Source organism: Ciconia boyciana, chromosome 2 (assembly GCF_034638445.1).
Source record: "Ciconia boyciana chromosome 2, ASM3463844v1, whole genome shotgun sequence".
Taxonomy (NCBI): domain Eukaryota; kingdom Metazoa; phylum Chordata; class Aves; order Ciconiiformes; family Ciconiidae; genus Ciconia; species Ciconia boyciana.
In genome coordinates this window covers 165,773,485-165,799,493 of record NC_132935.1, presented here as the reverse complement: position 1 = coordinate 165,799,493, position 26,009 = coordinate 165,773,485, and the positions used below count along the sequence as shown (strand labels likewise).

The following is a 26,009-nucleotide window of genomic DNA, read 5'->3' as shown; positions in this document are numbered from 1 at the left end:
AGAGAAGGCAAAAGGGAGCTTTTATTGCAGCCTGCAATTATCTAATAGGAGGGTATAGAGTCCACAGCTCCACGTTCCTCTCAAAGACGCATGGTGATAGGAGAAGAGGCAAAGTATACAAGTTGGAACATGGGAGGTTCTGAAAAGATATTAGGAAAAAACTTGCATCATGAGAGTGGTCAAGCTCTGGAACAGGAGCCTTGAGGTTGTGGGATCTCCATCATTGGAGATATTCAGAATTCAGTGGGACATGGCCCTGAGTAACTCAATGTAATTTTATCTGCTGTTGAATGGGAAAGTGAGACTGGATGACCTCCAGACATCACTCCTAACCTAAATTATTATATGACTGTGATTTTGTACTATTAGTAGCGCATGTTCTGTAGAATATATCTGGGAAGTGATGCTGTTCCATAAGGACACAACAACATGTAAATCTTTGTGAAGGTACTCCAGTTGTTATGCATCTATTTCATAACCTTTATCATTTTTTTCCTGAAAATTACTTGAACCCAAATGTGGGGACAGTGCTGGCAAATGAAGGATCCTGCCTGGAGTATGTCCTGTTTACTGTGAATATGCAGCCCAGTCTTTTCTGCGAGTGAAGAGAACGTGCCCTGCTTCCCCAAGAGAGCCCATCCTGCTTGGCCTGCAGGCAGTGACTGTACAGTGTGTGCAGGAAAGCTGGTGTAAGCCTAAAGATCAGGCATGGCAGTTCTTGCTGCCAAAACGAGCAGCAGCCAGAAACTGTGCTGCCTGGAAGCAAGCTGTTCCTGCCAGTGCTTCCTCAAGCATTTGTTTAACTCTATTAGCCTTTTTAATTTTCTGTCTGCTTTATTTGAACTGTAATCTACCAGGTGGTCTCCCCTTGAAAACCCAGTACCATATGATCTTGGAGGCAAAGCTTTAATTTTCATGGGCTTTTTTCTAGATTTTTCCTTTTTTTCCAATTTTGCAGATGATGTGTTTGAACACAAAGACAAAGTGCAAAAGGAGGTGAAGGCAGTGCTGAAGGAGAACACCACACTAAGCTGCGAGGTGGCCCAGGAGAAGACCGATGTGAAATGGTACAAGGAGGGGAAACTGATCACCTCGAGCAAGAAGTTCAAGGTGGAGTCGGAGGGCAAATCGCGTCGTCTGGTGGTGGGTCAGGTGGAGAAGAAAGATGCTGGGGAGTACACCTGCGAGGCTGCTGGCCAGAAACTGACCTTCAAGATCGATGTCATGGGTGAGTCAATTTGCTGCATCTCTGTTTTACATCGTGAAAAAATTGAAGGAGAGAAAAGTTACATGGCTTGGCAAAGTCCATCTCAGCAGGCAGTGATGGAGCCAGTATTTAAATTCTGCTGTTTTACTCATGTGGTTGTGTTCAAACTATTAGATCTGTCTTCCTCCTTTGAAAACTAAGAATGCAGTGGATTTCTGTAGCCCAAGCCCAGGGCAGGCTGCAGATCATTGGGGAATTTCCCTGGGAATCTGGTGGAGATGTACTGATAGCAAAATGAGAATTCAATAATTGCAGGAGAAATTAAAGGACACAGAAAACCTTCTGAGCACAAGCCTTCCCTTGTGAATGCTCCTTCCTTAAGTAAAGCGTCTCTTTATTATGGAGGAAACCTTTTTATTATGGCCTCTGTCAACTAAAAGGAAATACTACAACTGGTCTCAGAAGCAGTAGCTGAGGAAACCAGGTCTCTTCACCATGACATTAGCAAGAACAGGATTTAACCTTCACATGCTTCAGTTGGATCTTGATGAATTTAAAGAAAATTGAGGAGTTCATATATTAGATTGTTTTTTGATCCTGGCATGGTGCAGTGCTAAGAAAATACCATGGGGGCTGGCTAATTTTAATTCGTTAGAGAAACATCGTTCTGGAACGACGCATCTTTGGAACATTTGGGAAATAAAGATATAGACACAGAATAGGCTCACAAAGTTTGTTTCCCAAGACTGGCTTTGCTTTTACTGGCAAAGCAAATTGCAGCTCTGGGGTTGTTTGGACAATTTAATGCTTGTCCTCTTACAGCAAACAGACTTCTTACAGACTGTATCCACTGTAGTGGTGTGCTGCCGGACATAGGGATATGTGAATTTCTTTTCTGCAGATTTTGGAGAATGATAGTGGTGGAAATGAAAGCAACTTTGGGGCATTCTAAGCTGTTATGCACTACCAGTAAAGGAGTCCTTCACCAGCACTTGATGTAATTCAAAAGTTAACATTCAGTTGACAGTGTAGGCAGAATGTGAACAGGAAAATCCACCTCTGGCACCACAATCCAAAGACTGATGTGTGCATTTGGGAAGGGGGCGTGTGTGTGAAAGATTAATTTTCTAAATCTGCCCCTGTACCCTTAATTCCAGAAGCAGAAGATGCATTTATCAACAAGGAAAAAGTGAAGAAAGAGGTGAAAGCTGCACTATCAGAAAATGCCACGCTGAGCTGCGAGGTGGCCCAGGAGAAGACAGATGTGAAGTGGTACAAGGAGGGGAAACTGATCACCTCGAGCAAGAAGTTCAAGGTGGAGTCGGAGGGCAAATTGCGTCGTCTGGTGGTGGGTCAGGTGGAGAAGAAAGATGCTGGGGAGTACACCTGCGAGGCTGCTGGCCAGAAACTGACCTTCAAGCTTGACGTCACAGGTGAGAGAAGATTCTTCTTCCCGTCCTTCCTATTTCTAGAATATTTAGAAAAATTAATATTATAATATGTCTTCTATGTAAAACAGTATAAAATCTTTAAGACAGGGAGCTCCATCCGTGAAAAACTTCGGGAGCTACCCATCTCCGTAGGAGCAGGGCCGTGAAAAGGAAAGTACTGATTGCACATCTCCATCCCCATATTTTGGTGCAACCAGAAGAACTCTGCAATGCAGCGGATTCTCAGTGGATTTGAGAGCGGGGTCATGGTGAAGAGTGGTAGGGTGTCTGCCCAATGTCTGCACTCAAAACCCAAAACGAAACACAAAAACTCACCGCAAGGCAGTTTGAGTGTTCTGCCAGTAGTTTTAGATGTGTATTGTCAAGGCAGAGGCTTGGTTTCCAGTGTTACCTGTAAGCCATGATGAGAGGATCACACAACATCATATCTTGGAGACACTCTGAAATTCTCTCTCTTTTCAGAGCCAGAAGTTGTGTTTACAAACAAGGAGAAGGTGCAGAAGGAGGTGAAAGCTGCACTATCAGAAAATGCCACGCTGAGCTGCGAGGTGGCCCAGGAGAAGACGGATGTGAAATGGTACAAGGAGGGGAAACTGATCACCTCGAGCAAGAAGTTCAAGGTGGAGTCGGAGGGCAAATTGCGTCGTCTGGTGGTGGGTCAGGTGGAGAGGAAAGATGCTGGGGAGTACACCTGCGAGGCTGCTGGCCAGAAACTGACCTTCAAGCTTGATGTCACAGGTGAGAGAAGATTCTTTCTCCTATCCTTCCTATTTCTAGAATATTTAGAAAAATTAGTATTATTTCATAGGTGTTTTTCCTGTTATGTTTCAAATTTTTGGAGAACATCATTGAGATGGCCTAGTTCTGATTGAGAAATGGGACAAAGAATTACAGTTCTTTTACACAGAAGATATAAAAACTTTATAAAATCCTTAAGCAGAGAGCTCCATCCTTCAAAATCTTTGGAGCTACCCATCACTGTAGGAACAGGGCCGTGAAAAGGAAAGTGCTGATTGAACATCTCCATCCTCACATGTTGGCACAACCAGAACATTCTGCAACACAGCTGATTCTCAGTGCATTTCAGAGAAGGGTCATGGTGGAGAGCTTGATGTCTGCACTCTTTCTTTCTCTTGGAAGAGCTCATTTCAGTCTGGGGGTTGAATATGACAGAAAGGCTTGATATATGTTAAGGTCTCTAAGGCATCAGGTAAATGACAACTAGGCAAAGAAAGTGTCATGGAGACTCATTTCAGATTCATCGCCCTACTGGGGCTGTAGAGTAGGAGAATGGATTCAGCTTTCCAACTCTCCCTGCCTGCTGATGCTCTTGCAAGTGGGCTGACTAATGTGTCTACTGGAGAACAAGCGGATTTCACCATTTGGATGTAAGAATGTGAGATGGGCTGGGCTTTTCTCAAGGTTGCATGGGAAGTAGTAACACAGTCCTGAACATGTAAGTCCTGGTCTTAGCACCCTTTGCACTGGAGAAAGTTACCTAATGCCAATAGGACAGTAATGGCAGCAGATGCAGCTATTGGGAACAAAAGGAATCAACGATATGGGGCTGTGACACTGTCAGGGACAGTTCCAGTAAGAATTCATTAGTTTGCACTCAACGAAAATGTATCTTACCTTGACTGGGGCCTGCCATACAGTGCTCTTATAAATGATCCAGATGATCTCCTAGATTGCTGCCATAAATATACTAGTCTTAATGTGATTTGTGACAAAACAACAAACAGCTTCTTTAAAAAAACCAAAACACACAAAAACTCACCACAAAACAGTTTGCATGTTCTTCTAATAGCTTTAGATGTGTATTGTCAAGTCAGAATCTTGGTTTCCAGTGTTACCTGTAAGCCATGATGAGAGGATCACACAACATCATATCTTGGAGACACTCTGAAATTCTCTCTCTTTTCAGAGCCAGAAGTTGTGTTTACAAACAAGGAGAAGGTGCAGAAGGAGGTGAAAGCTGCACTATCAGAAAATGCCACTCTGAGCTGCGAGGTGGCCCAGGAGAAGATGGATGTGAAGTGGTACAAGGAGGGGAAACTGATCACCTCGAGCAAGAAGTTCAAGGTGGAGTCGGAGGGCAAATCACGTCGTCTGGTGGTGGGTCAGGTGGAGAAGAAAGATGCTGGGGAGTACACCTGCGAGGCTGCTGGCCAGAAACTGACCTTCAAGCTTGACGTCACAGGTGAGACATAACTTGTCTGAATTACAGCAGAGGATAATAAAGTAGTACCTGTGATAACTATTACACAATGACTCAGTTGCAATAGTCTGGGCTTTGTTGCACCCTGTAGGGTTCACATGATTTTCTATACCTGATTGCCTGGAGTTCTAGAAATGGGAATATTTGGCTCCAGCACACCACAAAGGCCTATCTCATTCTTTGTCTATATAATAATTGCAGATATAAGTATAATAGAAATAATAATCAACATATTATTCAGATCTCTCCCATTTCTGGGATCCCAAAGGTTGATTCTTGTGCACTGAACCTCTTGAAAGGAAAAGCTATTAAAAAATCCATTTCACGTTAGACTTACAATCCTATGTCTGATAACTGAGAGGCTGAAGTATGCTTTGTAATTTGCAATTTCGGCAGCTGCACTCATCGAGATGGGTTGAAAACTCAGCACTTTTTCTGAATTTGTGCTGTTATGTGTTTGAGCTCTCAGCCTTCTGAGATGCCTTACTACTTCTGTCAGGTGCCAGTGAGCACCTGACAGAAGTAGTAAGGCAGTGTGCCCAGGTGGCCGAGAAAGCCAACAGCATGCTGGCTTGTATCAGGAATAGTGTGGCCAGCAGGACTAGGGCAGTGATCGTGCCCCTGTACTCAGCACTGGTGAGGCCGTACCTTGAATACTGTGTTCAGTTTTGGGCCCCTCACTGCAAGAGAGACATTGAGGGGCTGGAGCGTGTCCAGAGAAGGGCAGTGAAGCTGGTGAAGGGTCTGGAGCACAAGGCTGACGGGGAGCGGCTGAGGGAACTGGGGTTGTTTAGTCTGGAGAAAAGGAGGCTGAGGGGAGACCTCATCACTCTCTACAACTGCCTGAAAGGAGGATGTAGAGAGGTGGGTGTCAGTATCTTCTCCCAAGTAACTACCGATAGGATGAGAGGAAGTGGCTTCAGGTTGCATCAGGACAGGTTTAGATTGGATATTAGGAAATATTTCTTCACCAAAAGGGTTGTCAAGCATTGGAACAGGCTGCCCAGAGAGGTGGTGAAGTCACCATCCCTGGAGGAGTTAAAAAAACATGTAGATGTGGCACTTCGGGACATGGTTTAGTAGGCATGGAGGTGTTGGGTTGACGGTTGGACTAGATGATCCTAGAGGTCTTTTCCAACCTTAATGATTCTATGATTTGAGGTGTTAAATGTCCCTTTTTCATGAAAGATTCCCAGCAATCGGTCTTTTGGAACAGGATTCACAAAGTCCCTAAACAGCTTTAAGCATGTGATGCTAAAGGGAGTGTTGACATTGTGACAATCTTGGGTGCCTTGCCAGCCATGATCCTGACCTACCTGAGCACTACAGGGAGATCATATTTCCTTTGTCCCTTTGAAAGTCATGCTTGTGACAGTGGAAGAGGCCATGAAGAGTCTGTTTCAGAAGCCCATAGTGCTATGTTTGTGACCTTGACGTTTCACTGTAGGTCTTAAGTCAAAGGAATTTGTGAGCTTTTGGTGATATGCAGGACAAGATGTTCTTTGGGAACATTTGAAGTAAATGTTTTTTGCATGGTGGCTTGCAACCGTAGGATTGATGTCAAGGACCCTCTTGGTCCTCTCCATTCCTAGGCTCTTGCTTCCCTAGTTTCCACATTGCGATTCGGTCACACAGAAGGGTAGATATTACCCAGTGAAGGCAATTGGTTTTGGCAAGTGACAACCTAAATCTTTTCCAAACGTCTGCACAGAAATCTGTAAGACTGATTTCATTTTAATCCCTCAATCAATATTTTCTTCCTTTTCTGCATTCAGAGCCAAAACCTGCATTTATAAACCAGGAAAAGGTCCAGAAGGAGGTGAGAGCTGTCCTGACAGAAAGTGTCACCCTCAGCTGTGAAGTAGCACAGGATGCAACTGAAGTCAAGTGGTACAAGGATGGAAGACTGCTCATTTCCTCTAGAAAATTCAAAATAGAAACTGTGGGCAAAACCCGGCGCCTGATTATAGAGCAGCTGGAGAAGAAAGATGCTGGAGAATACATCTGTGAGGCTGCAGGCCAGAAGCTCACCTTCAAGTTGGAACCAACTGGTGAGGACTCACCTAAGCAGTTCTCTGTGTGGCTTAGAGGAAAACTGGATATTCCCTACCCAGTGGCCATGGTGCAGCCATCATTTTCTCTGGAGCAACATCAGTGAACCTCATCACACATTAATTTGACCTTTTTAATCTAGAAGTGTGGAGGTGGGAAATCTGGTTGAAGACTTTTTTTTTGGCTATGGAAATGCTATATAGTTTTTTGCTTAGTGTCTCCTTTGCACACCTCATTGCTCAACCTTTTTAAGTGGTGGGGAGCTGAAAGTAGAAGTGGGAAGTTTTGAAAAGCAGAAATAGAGCTATGGTGAAAGGTGACTAAGAAAAGCTGGTCTGCTGCTGTGTGTGCCCCAAAACTGCCCAGTTTTGTGGCAAAGCATTCTACAAGATAGAGAAGAAGCCAAGCGAAAGGGAATAGAGCAAGCAGAAAGGAAAATAGGCCATAAATTCATGTTTAGCGTAATAATATTTCTTCTTAATTGGACCTAAAATCAAAAAATGGGAGAGGAAATAATTATACATGTCATTTTACTTCTATCTAAGAAACAAGTTTTTTGTGGGCCACAGATAAAATGTATATTTGCATTTCCTTTCCTTTGCTTCTCTTCTAAGCAGAAGCTCTGAGTTGCCTGACAGATAATTTTCTTTCTTCCCACTCAGCAAAAGATTACACCAGCCACAAATATTCAGCCATATTCTCTGGGTTATTACAGATTATGGATGAGGTGGTGTTGTGAGTCATGAAGAGAGAGTAATAGAAAATTGCTGTGTTAAGGATTTGAGATTTAAGTTATTAGTTTTCCTATTTTAATGTCTTTTCTAGAACCAGAGGCTAAATTTGAAAATAAAGTTGTCCAGAAAGAGCCTCTCATTGTTCAAGAACATGAAAGCATCACACTGGCTACTTCAGTAACACCTGAAACTGCTGCAGTAAAGTGGTTCAAGGATGGAACAGAAATCAAGGCGAGCAAGAAATATGAGATCAAGAGTGAGGGGGCATCCAGGACCCTGACAGTGAACCTGGCTGAGAGCACAGACACTGCTGTGTACACTTGCCAGACAAAGAGCGACAAGCAGGAATTTAAAGTACAAGTGAAAGGTGAGCAGAGAGCAGCACACAGGTGGTGTCCCAACCCAACACTCTGTTTCCCTCATGGTAGGATGGAGGTGAAGTCCAAACTCTCTCTAAAACTGTTCCAACCTCAAGGCTTGAATTGCTGTTGCAGCTGCTGTGGCTGCCCCACCATGGGCAAGCAAAGTTCTCCTGCTTCCAAATACCCAATTTTTGTCCTTTGCTGGCCACTCAGGGGAACAAGGAGACCTACAATGGGTGCTTTCCCTGGTGTCTGCTCCCCACTGTCATCTGTTTCTGTCTCCTCCTAACCCCAGTAGCTGGGACGTGGCAGAGCCTTAGCTCTTCCCCATTCTGCTCACCAGCATGACAAAGCTGATGAGGATACAGAGGGATGTTATGTGAGGAGAAGATTTGTGAGTTAGTCGCATGGGGAAACAGGACCTGAATTTGTATCCTCCTCTGTTTCTGGGAAGGTGCACCTGCGATGCTGTTCCCTAGTCAAGGCTAAGGTTATAAACTGACAAGAAGGATGAAGTACAGCTGGTCCACAGATGGAGATGAGAGGGGTGATGTCCCAGAGCAAAGACCTGCTCCTTGCTCTTCAGACACTCACTCTGGAGATGTCTGCAGCTGAGATCCACCCCCTCAGCTCCCTTCGGAGTCATTGCAGAGGAGTGGTTGCTAATAGGTCATGATACATCCGACCTATTGAAATGTCTCCTTCAGGATGAAAGAAATCACACCCTGGGTTTCTCTGACTCCATTGGCTGTGTCTCCAGTGACAGGAGAGACAAAGGTGGCTGGAGCTTGTGCATCCATATGGATTTTTACATTTAGTCAGTCAAATCAGGCTCTGATGTAAAAACACCACATGGTCTCATTGGGTATGAAATTAGAAAGAAAGGAAGGCAAAACCCAGTCCTGTTTAAAGGCACTGTTCTTGCTTTACAGAACGACAATGATATTCAAATTCCATGTCAAAGGAATCTCCCTAAATTTCCACCTTTCTGATTTGTTTCTGTCTACCCTGATCCCCAAATCTGTTGGGGTTTTGGTTTTGTTTTTTCTTTGAATTTGGCCAGAAACAGTTTCTTAGAACAGGTTTCTTATCTTTTCCTTTCTCATCATTTGTCCTTCTTCTGCATCTCAGAAATCCCTGTGAAGTTTGCCAAAAAACTTGAAGCTGTTAATGCTGAGATCGGAGGCAGCGTCTCTTTGACCTGTGACGTGAGCCATGCCAAAGGGAAGGTGGTGTGGCGCAAGAATGGAGTTCAGATCAAGCCCAGCAAGCGTTTCCAGATTCATGAGGAAGGGGTCAAGCGAACACTGACAATAACAGGGATCCGGGCTGAGGATGAGGGAGAGTACTCCTGCGAGTCCAGAGATGACAAGAGCAGCATTACCATCACCCCCAAACGTATGTCTCTAGAACTGCGTGGTGACAATGTGGAGGGATCCTTGGGTTTTGTCCTCAGCCATTACAACTCTGCAAAGCTGAGTTTGTTCATGTGTTTGTGCTGTCTCCTGTGTTGACAGCAAAACACAAAACTCCACTTCCTCTCTCAGTGTCCGTGGAACCTCTATTTGTGAAGAACATAATGATTTTGAGACGTGTTGAGCTCAGGTCTCTTAATATGTGGGCAAATTGACCTTCATATTGCATATTGAGGCTGGAATTAAGTATCCCAAACCTAAGATGGGATTTTTTCCCCCCTCTTGTTTGCCTATCTCTTCTGGCATCTTTATACACGAAACTTACTCAGACATGGGAAACATAATGATGCATTATTGTGATCACTTACTGTATGTAAAAAAATTGATGCTTCAGATAAAATCATCAAAGCTTTTGGCTTTTTGAAGGTGTTTATGCCACATCTCAAAGATATGCTTCTAAATGTTTTATTCCTATCCATCAGCTCCCAGAGTGGTTAAATTCGTTACCAGTCTTAACAGCGTGGTCTCTGAGGAAGGAAAAGAGGCTGTGTTCAAGTGCACCGTCTCTCCCAGTGATGCCGAGGTCACTTGGCTGAGGAACGGTGTCAAGATTGAAGCCAGCAAGAAGTATGTGATCTCGCAGAAGGACACCAACCACAGCCTCACCATCACTGATCTGAAACTGGAAGATGCAGCTGAAATCTCCGCCAATGCTGAGGGTGTAGAAAGCACGGCCAATCTCAGAGTCCGAGGTAGGAGGCAATAACGTCCCTTTGACAGGCTGTCACTGATGCTATGACCTATGCTGTTTTATGTGGCCTTCCCTCTGACTGATTATGTTAGCAGTAGGGAAATTCTGCTTTCGCATCATTAAATACGGATGCCCAGAATGCGTTGGGACTGGAGATACATGAGCCACCATTTTAATTCTCTCTGAAAGCCTGTTTTCTGGATCCTCTATATTTTTACTAATATTTCTTCTCCTTTGGCAGAGGCCTCAATCTCATTCAAGAAGAAACTGGAGCCTATAACAGTTGAAGAGAGGGACACAGTGACCTTGGAGGTAGAGCTGACCAAGCCTGCAGCGGTGAAGTGGATGAGGAACAGCATCGTATTGAAACCCAGTGAAAAAATAGAGATCAAAGCTGAGGGAACAAAGCATACCTTGGTGGTTAAGGACATCTCCTTTGCAGACAGGGGCTTCTACTGCTGTGAGAGTCCTGATGACAAGACCCAAGCCAAGATCAATGTGGAAAGTAAGTTGAATGATCTCCAGTTCTATAAATACCCTGGACGGGGTTTGGAGGTGGATTCTGGTCTCTTCCATTATCATAATGGCCACTGCCACCCCCAGTTGCCATGGGGACATAGGGACACAACCATGGGCTTGGCCACCAGTCAAATGACTGAGAGGAGGTGGAAGCAAGGACAGTAAACAGAGAACAGGTGACTGATTCTTGTTGCCTCCATCTCATCCCACCAGCTTTCAGTCATGCTGTTGACCATTAAGCTTCTTAGCTGATTCTTTTCCTTCCTCTGAAATTTCTCATTCTCTGGTACACTCTGTTTTTTCCTTTGTATGGCTTTTAGCAAACCATTCCCTCTTCAGTCATTCATTGCCCTAATTCTTCTCTGCAAATCACCTCTTTCAGAATGCCTCTTTATATTCAGTCAGGGTTAAAAATACTACAAAAGCAAATCTTCTATCTGAGGGTGCTGCCCTTTCAAGTCAGCTAATGGTGTCTCAGCTGTAGCCCTGTACTTCTGTCCTTTTTCCTACATCCTTTTGTCATGATTTTTACAGGATAGATGAAGACAGGATTTAAGCACTTAAGGACTATCTAATTTTGTCTGTAAAGCCCCTGCCACCAATTGGTGCTGTGTAGGTCATAAATAATAGGTAAGGAAGGACTTGATAACAGACTTCAAGTACATAAAAGGCTGTTATAAAGTGGAAGGGAACAATCTGTTCTCCATGTGGAAATAATGACAGGAAATAATGGACTGCAATTGCAAGGAGAAAGATCCAGGTTATACAATAAAAAAGCTTTTTCATGTTTGGATGACTGAATAGGTTGTCTGGAGAGGTTTTGGAGCCTCCATCATGGGTTTAAGAAGAGGTTAGTGAAATTTCTGTCTGGGATGACATAAAGAGCTGGACGTGTCCTAGAGCATGTCCTACCATCTTCTGATGGTATCAAAGGTATAAAAAATTGATGACAAACTGTCTCATACAGAGCAGGGTTTGTCAGATCACTTTCATGCACTTCTAAGACAGTTTCATCTTCAAAATCTTCCTGGCTGACTGTTGTCAAAACCCCACTGCTTTAGCATCCTGACATGGGGCAGTTATCACTTCTGCTGGCAGCTGCTCATCTTGTTTCCAAACTGAATAGCTCTGGTAAGTTAGGCTTGGATTCATGCAACCTAAGTCTAGCACATCACTTTCAGCTCCTTCTGTAGTCAACAGAGAGAAAAAAAAGACCTCCAGAGAGTGTTTTAAGTCTTAGATACACTGAATTACCTTCTGGAGTGGCTTTCTGACAGTTCAAGGAACCATGGGTGACTACAATCGTGATTTAGAACTAGATTCAGGTTTACTGTCTCAATTAAATGGGATGAACTGGGTCCGCAGAAGATAAAGAAATACGGCACTTCCGTGGTCACAATATGTTGGAAGAATGCAGTGCAGTACAGGGCAGTTTGCTACTCCATCCTCTTTCACACATTGCATCCCAAGACATTTTTTTTCAGACTGTGGGTGATACTCAGTTTCCTTCCAGCTAGATGTTTCAGCAGTTGGTTGTAGATTCAGTTATACCTGGTTTTAGTCACTGGCTGTTGCTATAGCCAAGTAAAAACAAAAATGATGGAGCAGTGTTTATATAGGAAGTAATTGGGTAGTCCTGATAGCTGCCAACAGTGTTTTGTGCAAGGTGAGTCATGCAAGCATAAATATATGTCTCTGGTTTATAAACTTCCTATTCTGATGGAAAGAGGGGACTTGGAGTTGTGCTTCTCAGGCACTTATCTGCATTCTCATCACTTACGCTTAGTGTCACTGTAAAAAGTAGCTCCTCTGTTGATGAACTGAGATAGTTTCATGCAGTGATGGAAACTCAAGGTGATCTGAGAGTGGCCACAATCAAAAAGGGGAATAGGCTCACTGGAGCAGGGAATTCTTTTCGCATATGATCATACAAGCCCTAGTTATGGGGTGTAGCAGGAAAGGGGCCATATACAAGAATCTTACTAGACTATACGTATTCTGCATCCAAGTCCTCCAGCTGAGATGGCACCAAGCTCTCACCCTGCTTTACAGCAAAAGCAAGACTCTAAAAGTAGAAGTCTAAAATTATGCTCCTTTTTTTTTTTGCATTTAAGCAAATGGCCTTTTTTCAGTAGAATGTGTTAGCGCTTACGCTGAGGTCAGCAGAAGGTCTTTAAATGCTCACAGTCTGGGGAATTGAGCTATCACTATTTGGTGCTCCACTTTAGATTAAGAAGCCTGATTTTAGAGGACCTTTATTTATTAGTCCAGCTAGGTGTTTTTTACTGTTTGGTTTGAGATTGCTTTCAGAGCAAGGTAAATAAGGAATAGCTACGTGAAAATCTGTTTATTTACTCCAGTATAAAAGTTGTTTCATCAAAAGATAAGCATCTGTTCTGATCTTAAGATGCCAGGAGATCCTAAAAGCATGTGAGCTGCTCAAACCAATAACATATCTGGCTGAATATCTATTTTCAGTTGTGACCAGGAGGAGATGTTTGTGGAAGACTTAAATAAGTAAGTCATGGGTAAAGTGATCCTTCCTCTGATACAACTCTAAGCTTTCAGCAGGGAAAAGCATAATTAGGTCAATTAATTATAGCAGAAATTATACTGGGAACATGAGTATGAAATTTCCAATCTCTTGACACAAAATATTGTCTATTAAAATAAGTCCTGTAACAGTTCTACCATTCCCCAACTGTTGCTGCTTTATGACAAGACCTTTGAAAAAGTGATTTTTTTTTTTTTCTTTTTCCCCGTCCTACATACAACACCAGATGAGGATATATCCAGGACGCCACTTACTATGTTAGAAATTGCTATGCTATTTAGTTAATGTTTTTGCAAGTTCCTTTCGCTATGTCCTTGGAATCACTTCAGTTTGATCCTCGGTCCAGTCACTGTTTGAGGGGCTGGAGTATCTATTAACCTAGGGGAAAGTTTAGACAGTAGCAGGTACGCTTCGTTCAGTTTAGAGAATGAGATACCCCGGGGGATAGGGACCAGCTGCAAAATCAGATCAGAAATTGGCGACTGATGCAACTTCTAGTGAGCAAAGCCAGGAGAGCTGGTGTCTTAGTTTGGGAAGCAAAGAACAAGCTCCTGGAAGTGTCTGTACTTCCCTCATTTGTCTGGTTCAAGACATGTCCTTGGGGCAAATTTGTGTTTAAGTGGTTGTGACCTTGGAGAAGACCGTGAGAGAGGAATCAGTGTGGTTTCCTTGAGAGAGGGGTTAGACAGGATCCTACATAGGATGCATATGCTCCTCTGTAAACCTGATGTGAGGTGTAACAGCAGCAGAGGGGACAGGAAAGGCTTAAGGAGCTGGCATTACATGGAGGCCTCCTGGGGAGAACAGTACTGTGCTTCTACCCAGTTTGTTAATAAAGTCATAGCCTAGTCATATCACCCCTGTGGGACCTTTGGAGAAATAGTTTGTTCCCTGTTGTCCCCCATGTGGCATAAGGGTAGGTGCCATCAGGAGATGTTTGAGCCTCAGAGAGGCTATGGTGTCCTCAGCCCAGGAGCTGGGTCCAGACCATGACCACAGAACAGAGCCCACAGCTCACTCCTGGTCATGTTTGCATTCAGATCCTGGCTGAATGTGGATTATCTCTGCTAAACATGCATTAGGAAACTCAAAATATTCCCAGGGGACCCATAAGAAGTTGAAGGTTTTTGTGAGTAATTCATAGCTTTGTAGAGGTTTGTTGTTGTTTTTTAATTGGCAACTTAATTTCTTTCAAAGGTGAGTCAAGTTTAAACACTAAATCCATTTTACTGGCTGATAAGGCACTGATGTCTTGTAGTGGGAACAGGTAATATCCACCCAAAACACAGATGCTTTGTCCCCCAACCTGTGAGGTGTCAGTGCACTTCACACTGAGTTGCAGACTTTTTTTTTCCTTTTACTAAAACCTTTTTCCTCTCCCTGCTACTTCCCCGCCCCCCCCCCCCCGCCTTGTTTTATCCTAGTTGAAGAGCTGCACATTATTGTTTATTCCTTTATGCTCTACTAATCTCTAGTGATCATCTTTCTCTTGAATCATGCTTGGACAATAAGTATTTTCATCAACATCTCTCTTGCTGTACAGCACAGGGACCCTGGTCCCAGTGTAAATAACAATAGTGTTATCTTCTTCTAAAGTTCTTCTTCTATCTATCTTCTTCTGTATTATTCTTCTTCAGTTTGTTCCTGATGGTTGTTGGTGACCACCTCACCCAGCACAGGAATGCCTCTACTCCTGTGTGTGTGTACAACTTCAAAGCTTATTTGTGGTGGACCTTGATAGAAAAAAGGCCAGTTTGCCGTTTTTCTGCAATGTTTGGCTGACTTGGTTGTCCCAGCTGAAAGCATCCATTTTAAGAATAGCAGCCATGCTAGCAGTATGGTCATGAACAGGTTTTATTTCCTGCAAAGGTGGTTGTTTAATCGGCAGATACCACGTAGTTGGCAGGTACCTGCATAAGGAATAGGGAAATAATCTATTTTGGAAGTCCTCAGGCTGTTTCACAGCTGTCCGTGTGAGGTCTCCAACTTGTCCTTGTTTTTTTTTTTTCAGTGAGGCAGATCAAGCTGGTGAAAGGTCTTCAGCCCCTGGAAGTCTCTGAGAAAGGGACCGTCACCTTCCAGGTAGAGGTGTCGCATGAGGACGTGGAAGGGATCTGGCAGAAGGATGGCGTTCGGCTGAAGCCTTCACCGAATATCAGTATTGGTGTCCTGGGGAAGAAACATTCACTGACTCTTTCTTCGGTGACTCTTGAAGATGCAGGACTCATCTCCTTCAAAGCAGATGGCATTCATTCATCAGGGAGGCTCACTGTGAGAGGTACACAGGCCCAAAAGTCTGAGGCCCTGGTTGGTGTGGGACATGGTTGTCTTCTGACCCAGAGAGTGAGCTTTTAAGAGAGCAACAAGCTTTCTTTGTAACTGCAAGCGATGTTAAGCACTGGACTATCATCAGTAACATATCCTTCTAATGTCAACAGAATTATTGTAACATCATTGTCCACAGAACGACTTGTGATAATGTGCTCAAAACAATAGGATTTTGTTGTCACAAGTTTATTAAACATGGAAGCTAGGCTCTGCCTATTCATTATTCCTTGTGCCAGATGGTTCTGGAGACCTAAATCCCCGTTAACTGGACTTTGTCTTTTTGCAGAATTGCCTGTGAGAATCAGCAAACCTTTGGTAGACATCAGTGTGACTCAGAAGGACAAGGTCACATTCGAGTGTGAGCTGTCCAGGCCCAATGTGGATGTTAAGTGGTTCAAGGTACAGGATTTGATGGATAGCGGTATTTTAATTTCTGACTTCTCTGGGAGGGAATGAAAGCCTTTAGTTTCACTTCCAGGGGATGCAAGTCTGAGCCTTTGCTCTACAGCTCGTAGTATTGCTCTCTTGTCCTTATGTTCTTCTACTTGCCCAGTTCATCACTCTCGGTGTTATTTATTTACTGGGTGCATTTATCAGGTTGAAAGTTAAACTTCTCTTGAGTTTATAGTGAACTTCTGAGCTGTTGTTGCGCAGAATGTGAGCTCTTCTGTTGACAGCAGTGCAGTCTTATGCTTTACTTCACGCCTAGCAGTTCTCACCCAGGAGTTATAGCCTCACTGGGAACTGTGATTTAAGCTGAAGCCTCAATTCCCTTTCACCTGACAATCATTTTGAAGATCAGCTCAGGCATTTCATGAACCTTCCTTGAGGCTCAGTTGATATTTCCCTTAAATGGGGATAACAGCATTTCTTCAAGGTAATGTCTGAAGGGGCTTATTGCCAACCCTGTACAGTGCCTTAAGCCTTCAAATACGTGTCTTAGGTCGACCAAAAGTTATGCATGTTCTTCAGCCGTTCCTACTTCTGGAAAACTTTGCATTGTGCTTAAGTTTCAGCATATGTTCCGGCAAGCACAGCTCCATTAAGTCCAATGACACAGGTGAATTAAGCGCAGATCTGAATGTTTGTTTTACTTGGTGCAGAAATAGAAGAGTTGATGGTGATCTGGTTTGGCCTTTTCCCTTCTAGGATGGGAAGGAGCTCCAGCAAAGTAAAAAAGTGGGGATTATTTCCCAGGGAAATAAGAGAAGCCTCATTATTCACAAGTGTGAATATGAAGACCAGGGAACCTATACATGTGAAGCAGCTGAAGACAAGACATCAGCTACCCTAAACGTTCATGGTATGTTTGACTGAAGTACGAAATTACATCTACTGCAGTATTTTTGACTACCCAGCAAGAAATGCTTCATGTATTTTGCAATTTCTCATTTTGGGTAACTTTCTCTTCCTAGTGGGAAAGTGCTGGCAGAGCTGTCCTGTGCTTGCTCTATCCTTAGAGGAGTATTTTTGGAAGAGGTGCTAACTGAGCTTTCCATTTATCATAAGTGATTTCTGTTCTCTGGAATCTGAATGGCGTTTCTAGATTGGCAAGTTAGCAAATACTGGGCAGCCTGGCATAAAGCAAAGATTCAATGGCTGGTGTGCACATGGTTTGGTTTAGCTTCTGCTATTGTCACAGGGGTACTTTGGCTGAATAGGGACTGGACAAGCCCTGGGTATGATCTCAAACGTGCCCTACTTTTTATGTTGTAAATGCTAAGGAAAGTGTCAGGATTTCTGACTGCATCTCTCCTTTATGCTCAAGACAATTTTTCCCTCTGTGTGTTTTGCACTGTGCAACTGGTCAAGCGCCAGATGTGTTTTGTCACCAGGCTCTGAAGCACCGGAGATAAGCTAGTGCTGAAGGCCAGTTACTGAACTGACAGGTCTGCTGTGCCCTGGCAAATGTTATTTTCCAGAGGGGCATCTGAGGAGACAGATCAGCTCGCTCTTATTGCTTACTAGATGCTGTCCTCATGTGGCCACTTGGGTTCAGCAATATCTTCATGAACATCTGTCCCGTTCCATTGGTCTGTTGAACTGCCCCTTTTCTCCCTGACTTTGTGGTTGGGATGGGTTGCTATTTGAATGCTGGCTGGTTTGCATCTGAGCTCTGGTCCTGAGGTTGATCCAGGATGTATCGAAGCCTTCCCTTTCAGAAGGAAAGGGCTGCAGTAGCACAGAAATATGGGTCAGTTCTGACATAAGTTAGTGCAAAGCTGCAGAGTTAGAGGATTATACTGAGTTCGGGGGACTCTGAAGCAAAGGTCTCTCCTAGGTAAAACATGTGGCTGAGGTCCCGGTGGCTGATACAGTCCAGACACACAAGCAGGAGACTAAAAGGAGAGCATGCAGAGAAGCATGCGAATGAGACAGGTTTATAGTGACACAGGAGATTGTAGGCTTGTGTTGAGTTTTCCTTGGCAGATTTTTTCTTTTATTAATATGTTTAACTTCTTTTAAAACCTGTATAAAGTTCTGGCATCCATAAAATCCTCTTGCAGTGAGCTCCACTGTGGCTGGTGATTCTACCTGTAGGTTCAAGCATAAAATATATTTGTTGTGTTGAAGAGCAAAACAACCCAGGAAGGGAGGCTGGTCTAGAATAAAACACAATCCAATTTTTTCCATGCAAATATGCAGAAGATAAGCACACCACACTCAGTTATGGAGAAACCCCAAATAAATATTTGTCTCTATGGTTTCACAGCCCGAGATATCAAGATTGTTAAACCACTGGAAGATGTGGAAGTGAATGAATATGAGAGTGCATCTTTCGTCTGTGAGATTTCACATGATGAGGTCCAAACCCAATGGTACAAAAATGACAACAAGCTGAAGGCTGCCGACAATATTAGAATGCGTCAAGATGGTAAGATGAAAAAGGGGGTTCTCATTCTTGAATGGGAGTGGGTTGGAGTAGGTGCTGGTATGGGAGATCAGGCAGAAGGGTCTGACCTTCAAAATCAAGTTAAGAAGGTTTAGCCAAGAGTTCCCCTTTTGTTTTGGGGCTGCAGCTAGGCTGAGACAGTGACATGGTGGGAACTTTTAGTAAAGCAAATTTGGTGTCATCCCACCATCTCATGCTACGAGCAGTGGGTAGGAATTTGTATCATCTGACAGTGGGTGGGATCCTTCTGTTTCAAGCACTTTCTAGATGGTGGGGACCACATTCAATCAGTCCTTGGAGAAACTGAGGTTAGGTTATCCTTTGATACAGGGACATAGACATAGGGGAACAGTCAGCCTTGCTGCTGTGAGAGCAGGTGGTGAGGCACTGAAACCAGATGAGCGATGCTCAACCTGGTAGTGTGCCTTGGAGAGTGAAGCTGTTTGCTCAGGGCAAGGTATGTCTGGTTGTATGTCTGTTCTCAGGAAAGACCTATTCGCTGACATACATGCGTGTCCAAGTTGAAGATGCAGCAGAGATCAAATTTGTAGCAGAAAAGGCAGAATCTCGTGCCCAGCTTACTGTAAAAGGTAATTATACTTTTCATGCCAATACTGCTTAGGCTCTCTCATGTTACAAACCAACAAACTTCCCTCACTTTTAATGCGAAGAAGGTTAAACAACACCTAAAGCTTTCACGGAAAGAAAAACTCCTGCCTACCTTACTGCATGTGAAATATCAGCCTGGGAATTTACTTTTGCTAAATAACACAGTTTATTTTCTCAGGGGGTTGGTTTTGTACTGTAAGACATTAAAAGTCATGTTTGTACTTTGAGGGACAAAAAGCTGTAGCTTGACTTTCTCCTGCATTTTCTCTTTCTGGTGTACATTTAAAAAGAATACAGCATTTTTTGTGTTTAACTTAAACAGTGTGATAGAGACAGAGAGAAGGAAGACATTTGAATTAACACACTGATGAGGAGCTCAGGAAATCTGAGATCAGTCCCTGGCTTTGCCATAGCACTGCTGTGTAGTGTTGAGTAAATTACCTATTACCTCTGCAGTGCAGCCATCCAAGTGGTAAAATAGGGATAAAAAGTTTTCCTTTCATTAGCTCTTCACTTGGTGTGTGCTAGTTGAGTGCTTAGCATAGTAGGGATTCCTGTCATCATCCAAATAACTGAACATAAAAGAAATATTGCTAATGAGTTTTTAATTGGCACTTTTCATGGAAACTGTACTGATTAGTCCATCTTTTTTTACTCCTTTTAGAGCTGCCTGTAAAAATTGTGAAACCTTTGCGAGATAAGATTGCTCTTGAAAAACATCGGGGATTCCTGGAGTGCCAGGTGTCTCGTGCCAATGCCAAAGTTAAATGGTATAAAAAGGACGTTGAAATTCACCCTAGTGACAAATATGAAATTGTGAGCAATGGTGTCTATCGGAAACTCATCATCAACGATGCAGATTATGAAGATGAGGACACATACACTTGTGATGCCTTTGATGACAAAAGCAGCGCTAATTTCTTTGTTGAAGGTACTAAGCCATTTTTTCTCCTCTAGGATGCATTGGAAGGAGGACTGCCTGATTCAAAAAGCCCTGGTCATTTACTTTGAAAACAAAATACCACTTAAAAAGTGTTTTAATTCAGTGTTGATTTATTCTGAAGTCCATTGATATTGAATCCTTTTAGGATTATAAGTGCGGGAACATCCTGTAAAATGAATATATGGTATATTCTCCTAAGGAAAGTGATGAAATTCCTGTTCCAGAGAAGTTTATCAGATATGCTGGAGAAAGTTTGTTGTTCAGAGAAAAGTTGCTGTAGGTAACCAAAGTCTTTAGTAGTATCAACATCTGCATTTCAGTGAACCTTCTTTTCCATTTTATAGTGCCAAGTGTTTGATATCGTGATAGGAAGGTGGCTTTAGAAATAGGACTGGGAATCAGGAGATCTGGATTCTCTTGAGGCTGTGTCACAGTCTCACTATCTGACCTGTGACCAGCAATATGTGTTTGTTTTTATAGAAAAGGATGTTTTAAGGCCTTTTGGGCCAATAAGTGCAGTATTCAAATGCAGAAAAGATGGCATGAGTGTGCAGGATGCTAATGAAAGAGTTCTTTCATGACTCCTAAATCCCTGCTTTCTCATTCCATCCTTCATCCAGAGCAATCCATTAGTATTGTAAAGGAGTTGTGTGATGAGGATGTGACTGAGCCTGAAGAAGCCAAGTTTGAATGTGAGATATCCATTCCATCCGTGAAACCCCCCAAGTGGTCTCTACGTGGAGAAGTCTTACAGGCTGGCAGAAACATTATCATGCAGCAAGAGAGCACCATCCACCGGCTGACAATACTGAAAACCAGTGCTGATATGACAGGCACCATTCAGTTCTCCATTGGCAAATCAAAATCCACAGCAAACCTGCTTGTCAGAGGTAATGTGATTATGTCCTGGCTTGAATTAGATTACGAGAGATCCTTCCTCTCACAGTCCCTGGAAAGTAATTTTTCATACGTACTGTCTATTGTGCAGGCTCCACTGGCTGGGGTCTTGGAAATGTATGGAAGATCTGCTTAGTTTCCCGTTACAAGTTGTTGAGTGCAATGCTGGATGCATGAAATGAGACAGCAATGTCTTAGGAAGGGATCTGATTAAATGAGTTTGGTGTGCCTGGTATTCAAACCTGGTATTCAAATCTATTGAGCTAAGACTGGGTTTTGTTCTGTTTTTTGGTTTTTTAAATTTTTTTTCTTCTTGGCTTTACCGAAGAGGACAAAACAGATGCAGTTTGCCGGCAGAGTTTATTTTGTCCCATTTCTGAACCAGACAAGTTTGATAGCTCATTTACTTAATCCACTTTGTCATTGACTTGATCTGGGACAAAGCTTCAAGGCTTTTTATCTTCTGCTGTCACCATTGTAAATATCTCCAATCATAACCTGAAGTCCTTGTTTTGTCTTTAATTTGCTCTTACTTGAATAAAAACCTCAATTAGAGAGCAATTCAGTAAGCACTGAACCAGAACTGGACCATGCATTTGGTAGTTAATATACAGTATTATCTTATAGAAACCAGCATTCCTTATAGATCATCATGCCATTTTAGCTTCAAAGCACATCAGCTCTGTAACAGAAACTTGTAGCACCATCTGAGCAGCTCACAAACCAGTTGTGAATGACCTATATGAAATTAATTGGCATGAAATACAGATTAGAAACTTTCCTCTTCTTCAGATTGATCCTTTCTTCTTTCCCAATCCTGCTTTGCAGATTACCACATACAGATCACCAGGAAGATGGAGGACAAGACAGCTCTGGAGCGCCATTCAGTCGTCCTGTCCTGTGACTTCAGGCCTTCTCCAAAGGTTGTGAAGTGGTTCAAGGGTCACACACCCATCGAGCCCTCCGAGAAGTACAAAATCAAGCGGGAGCAGCATTCGGCAGAGCTCAAGATTTTGAAGGTGAAGCCTGAAGATGCTGGTGTGTACAAGTGCAGGGCTGGAAACGCTGAGACAGAAGCCACACTGACCGTTGAAGGTACGAGCAGTTTGCAGCAGGAGGCTTGCCTGTTGCATATATATAAGGAAGAAATTTTTTACGATGAGGGTGGTGAGGCACTGACACAGGTTGCCCAGAGAGGTTGTAGATGCCCATCCACGGAAACATTCAAGGCCAGTTTGGACGGGGCTCTGAGCAACCTGATCTAGTTGAAGATGCCCCTGCTCATTGCAGGGTGGTTGGACTAGATGACCTTGAAAGGTCTCTTCCAACCCAAACCATTTATGATTCTATGATATCTTTATGGTTCAGTATTTCACTCTTCTTGAGTAGAGGTAGATCCCCACAGCTGTCTCCTCCTAATTTTGTATAAATGCAATATCTAAGTGAACTGACTGTATTATGCACTGTGCTGATATTCCATGATACTGAAATCCAGCACTTACCATGAAGTAGGTAATGCATATGGAAAGGCACCATCTGGGTAAGGCAGAAATTCATGCATCTTTCTCAAGGCCCATTATTTTCCGTTTCATCCGAGGAACTAGAACTCTTGGATACTTCTTGCTAAAGATGTCCTTTATGTTAAACTGCTACAGGCCTCTGATTCTGGTGATCTTGGTTGTGGTTTTCATTTCCTGATGACTGTGTCAGCTTTTATATCTGCTATATGTTTATTATTCATAATGATGTTCTACCTTATCCTGGTATGGCACTGTTTTTAGCCAGTTCTTCACCTCTGGTGAAACTGTAAGAAAAGATGATCACGGTGTCACTTTCAGAAAGACTTGGAGGTGAGCCATGGAATCGTTTCCAGAAGTACAGGAAGCAGCTCTTGATAACAGTTTGGCCTTGAAGAAGTTCATCCAAACAACAAAATTATTTAATACTCCCCAAACCTTCTTCTGAGTTAGCTGGTCCTTGAGAAACAGCATTTCATGGGTGGAGAAGCTGCAAAGAGAAACCTCTGGACAAGGACTGGGAAAGAAAATTAAATTCCTGTTGCTCCCTAAACCTGAGCAAGTTGCTTAATCTCTTTGTACTTGCTGTTTGTGACCAAACCTGTTGTCTTCATCTCATCCTCTGTGTTTCCCTGGCAGTGAGTAAGGGATAACTTAGTTATAATGTGTCTGTGTGTGTGCAGTGATGAGCACATAGGGACTGGAGCTCTGTGAGGTATTTAGGCATCACTGTAATGTCATTACCATTTTAGAAAGACTTACTTGTTTTTAAATTAAAAGGAAAAAAAAGCAAAACAGTTTTATGTGTTGAAAGAGAATTGAGTGCTCTGGACAATGTAGTCTTTTTAATGGATGTTTTTTTGTTGGACCAAATGCAGAACCAAGCGAATGAAATGTAATGATCCATGGTGTACAGGAGACCAGACTAAATCATCTAATAAACTCTAAACACTATGAAATCTATTTGTGGTAACAGTACTGATTTATGGTGACAGTGGTGTTGGTGCACCTTGGTTTCCTACAGCCCGCAATGTAGAAGTACTCAAACACCTGCAGGACGTGGAAATTGAAGAGGAGAGTTCCGCTGTCTTCTCCTGCGAGCTGTCCCACGATGACGAGGATGTGGAATGGTTCCTCAACGGCACTCTCCTTTACACCAACAATTTCAATGACATCAGGAGCGTTGGCAATTGCTACATGCTGACAATGAAGCAGGTCAAGCCTGAGGATGCTGGCACAGTGACAATGAAGTCGGAGAAGGTGTCCGAGACCGTGCGCCTGAAGGTGATAGGTGGGTTGTGATCACACTCCTCCTGAATGTAAATAAGAGATGCAAAAGAGCTCTTATTTACCATACCCATGCAGCAATCCTGCTTGTAAGCTTCTCCTCTCCAGGACTGAGTAACAGGCATGCAGGGGTTTTCTTCCAGTGTAAGTTTCTACTGTAGCTGGTGATTTTTCTGAGGAAGATTGTTTTGATGTCCTGCCAAAACTTTCCATAGGTCTTTATCATGCTTTTACTTATCAGGATAGTCTGAAGAGCAATTTCCTCTACTTGTCGATCTCTTCAGGAGTATATAGTCTATAAACTGTTGTTTCTAAAGATTTTTGTCTGCAAGGAGGTGAGCATCAGTGTACTTCCAAGGGTAGGACACACCTTTAGTGCATCAGTTCTGGAGCTGGACTGAATCAGCAAAGAGAAGGCAGTTTGCTGCTGTCCTTCGTATGTCTTAGATGTGTGACCAAACTTTGAGTTGCTGTGTTTTAACATGTTCTTGTGCATCAGCTAAGCCACAGTAAGTTGCATGAATTATGTTAGGCATGTTAGAAACATGAGGTAAAACTCTCACCAAAACTTAAAAATCACATTTTCTGTAGCAACACACCTGTACATGCATGCTCAGGTAAATCATACTGTTTTGTTATCCTAAATTAACTCCTTCTTGTGTCTGGAAACATGAGTGGGAGATGTTCTGAGCCGTTCTCTGAAAATCAGAGTCTGATGTCCTCCACGCCCTCTTAGAGAATAATCGCTCTGATTTCCTTTGCATTTTTCTCTCCTGATCATGACTAATTTGTTCTTCCCAGAGTATCTGAATAATTTAACTCTGTTACTCTATTCACTCAGAGTCTGAAGGATTTCCTCTTCCTTCCTTCTTTTATATCTGGTCAAAATTTTCCCCCATATAAATATCCTCTGTGTCAAATATATTTTAAATTAGATAAAGGGAATCAGTAAAACAAAGAGGCAAGAGCAAAAATGTTCAGGAGAGTGAGGAGAATGTGCAGCATATCCTTTTCTAGCTGCTCCTACCACATGAATGCTACTTTGTGAAAAGGCAGTGCCAGCTCTCTGGCTTTAGAAGACCTACATCCCAACTACTTCTCTTCACACATTTTTCTTCTAACCACCTGACCCCTTTCGACTTGTAGACTGCTGCAATGAGAAAGGACATTTCCAGAGAACACTTTCTGCTCCTCCACGATGCAGAGAAGGGCTTCTTTAAACCTAGTCTATCTTGTTGAGTAGCTATTCCATAGAAACGTGAAGCCCTGGCCTTCACTGAGACCCTACATGCCTGCTCCAAGCCCTGTTCCCTGTGATGGGATGTCCTGTGCCTGACAGATGCCCCCACACAGAGAAAAAAGGAGTTCTTGCAATCTCACAGATGTGCAGTCATAAGAGACACCACGATTACAGCACTGAATATCACTCCCCATCCATGGCAATGCAGGCTGCCTCTCTCCTTCCATACATCCTCCCATGAATAAATTCCGATTTCCCTAAAACTAATTCCAGTCATGAGGTGTGAGACTGCTTTAGGTTCTGTATTGGTATCATCAGCTTTGCCGAGGGTTTACTTAAGCTCTCTTTAAATATTTGGTAGCAATTGAAAATGTCTCAAATATCCGGGCTGTTCTCTGTTTTGCCTGTTAACCTTCAGAGAAGCCTGCTGTCTTCATGAAGTCCTTGGACGATGTTTTTGGTGAGGAGCGAGGTGTGATTAAACTGGAATGTGAAGTCTCCAAAGAGAAGGTCAAACCTGTTTGGAAAAAGGATGGTGTGAAGCTCACTTCTGGTAACAAGTATGAGCAGATACAGTCTGGGAAGACCCTGTGCCTCCTTATCCATGACCTTGAAAAGACAGATGCAGGTTTATACACATGTGATATTGGCACTGATGTTGCCAAGTCAAAGGTCAGCGTTCAGGGTAAGTATTGTAGACGATGGCCAATCAAGGGGTGCTGCAAATATGGGTGGGCTTGGTCACTTTCTCTCACACCTGTTCCTCCATGAGCCTCACATAACACGGTGATGTCTGAATAATCCCTGTTACTCTTTGATGTAAGTATATCTGATGTTTCAGTGAAAATCACGTGTCAAGAATGTAGTGACAATATTTCCTTCCTGAACATTCCTAAGGTGCAGAAATCCTCCTAGAGGAGCAAATAATTTCTCAAAAAAACCTCCCAAAACAAAAAAACAAAAAAACCCCAAACAGCTTCTGTTTCACAGTTTTGAGCTATTAATTCAGAGTTCGTTGTGGGAACACAA

General features: G+C 43.0%; 1 protein-coding gene across 1 annotated transcript in view; it reads left to right on the top strand.

Moving 5' to 3' along the window:
• The window catches only part of OBSCN (obscurin, cytoskeletal calmodulin and titin-interacting RhoGEF), a 188,537-nt gene that overhangs the window by 40,143 nt on the left and 122,385 nt on the right, over positions 1-26,009 (top strand). Inside the window, exons 15-32 of the mRNA XM_072851566.1 lie at positions 2,365-2,640; positions 3,121-3,396; positions 4,586-4,861; positions 6,655-6,930; positions 7,757-8,032; positions 9,159-9,425; positions 9,925-10,194; positions 10,435-10,698; positions 15,278-15,544; positions 15,881-15,993; positions 16,744-16,897; positions 18,308-18,469; positions 18,973-19,077; positions 19,761-20,027; positions 20,660-20,929; positions 21,765-22,031; positions 23,478-23,744; positions 25,399-25,665. Coding sequence (XP_072707667.1) covers positions 2,365-2,640; positions 3,121-3,396; positions 4,586-4,861; positions 6,655-6,930; positions 7,757-8,032; positions 9,159-9,425; positions 9,925-10,194; positions 10,435-10,698; positions 15,278-15,544; positions 15,881-15,993; positions 16,744-16,897; positions 18,308-18,469; positions 18,973-19,077; positions 19,761-20,027; positions 20,660-20,929; positions 21,765-22,031; positions 23,478-23,744; positions 25,399-25,665 — 4,320 coding nt within the window. The remainder of the gene's footprint in view (positions 1-2,364; positions 2,641-3,120; positions 3,397-4,585; positions 4,862-6,654; positions 6,931-7,756; positions 8,033-9,158; positions 9,426-9,924; positions 10,195-10,434; positions 10,699-15,277; positions 15,545-15,880; positions 15,994-16,743; positions 16,898-18,307; positions 18,470-18,972; positions 19,078-19,760; positions 20,028-20,659; positions 20,930-21,764; positions 22,032-23,477; positions 23,745-25,398; positions 25,666-26,009) is intronic.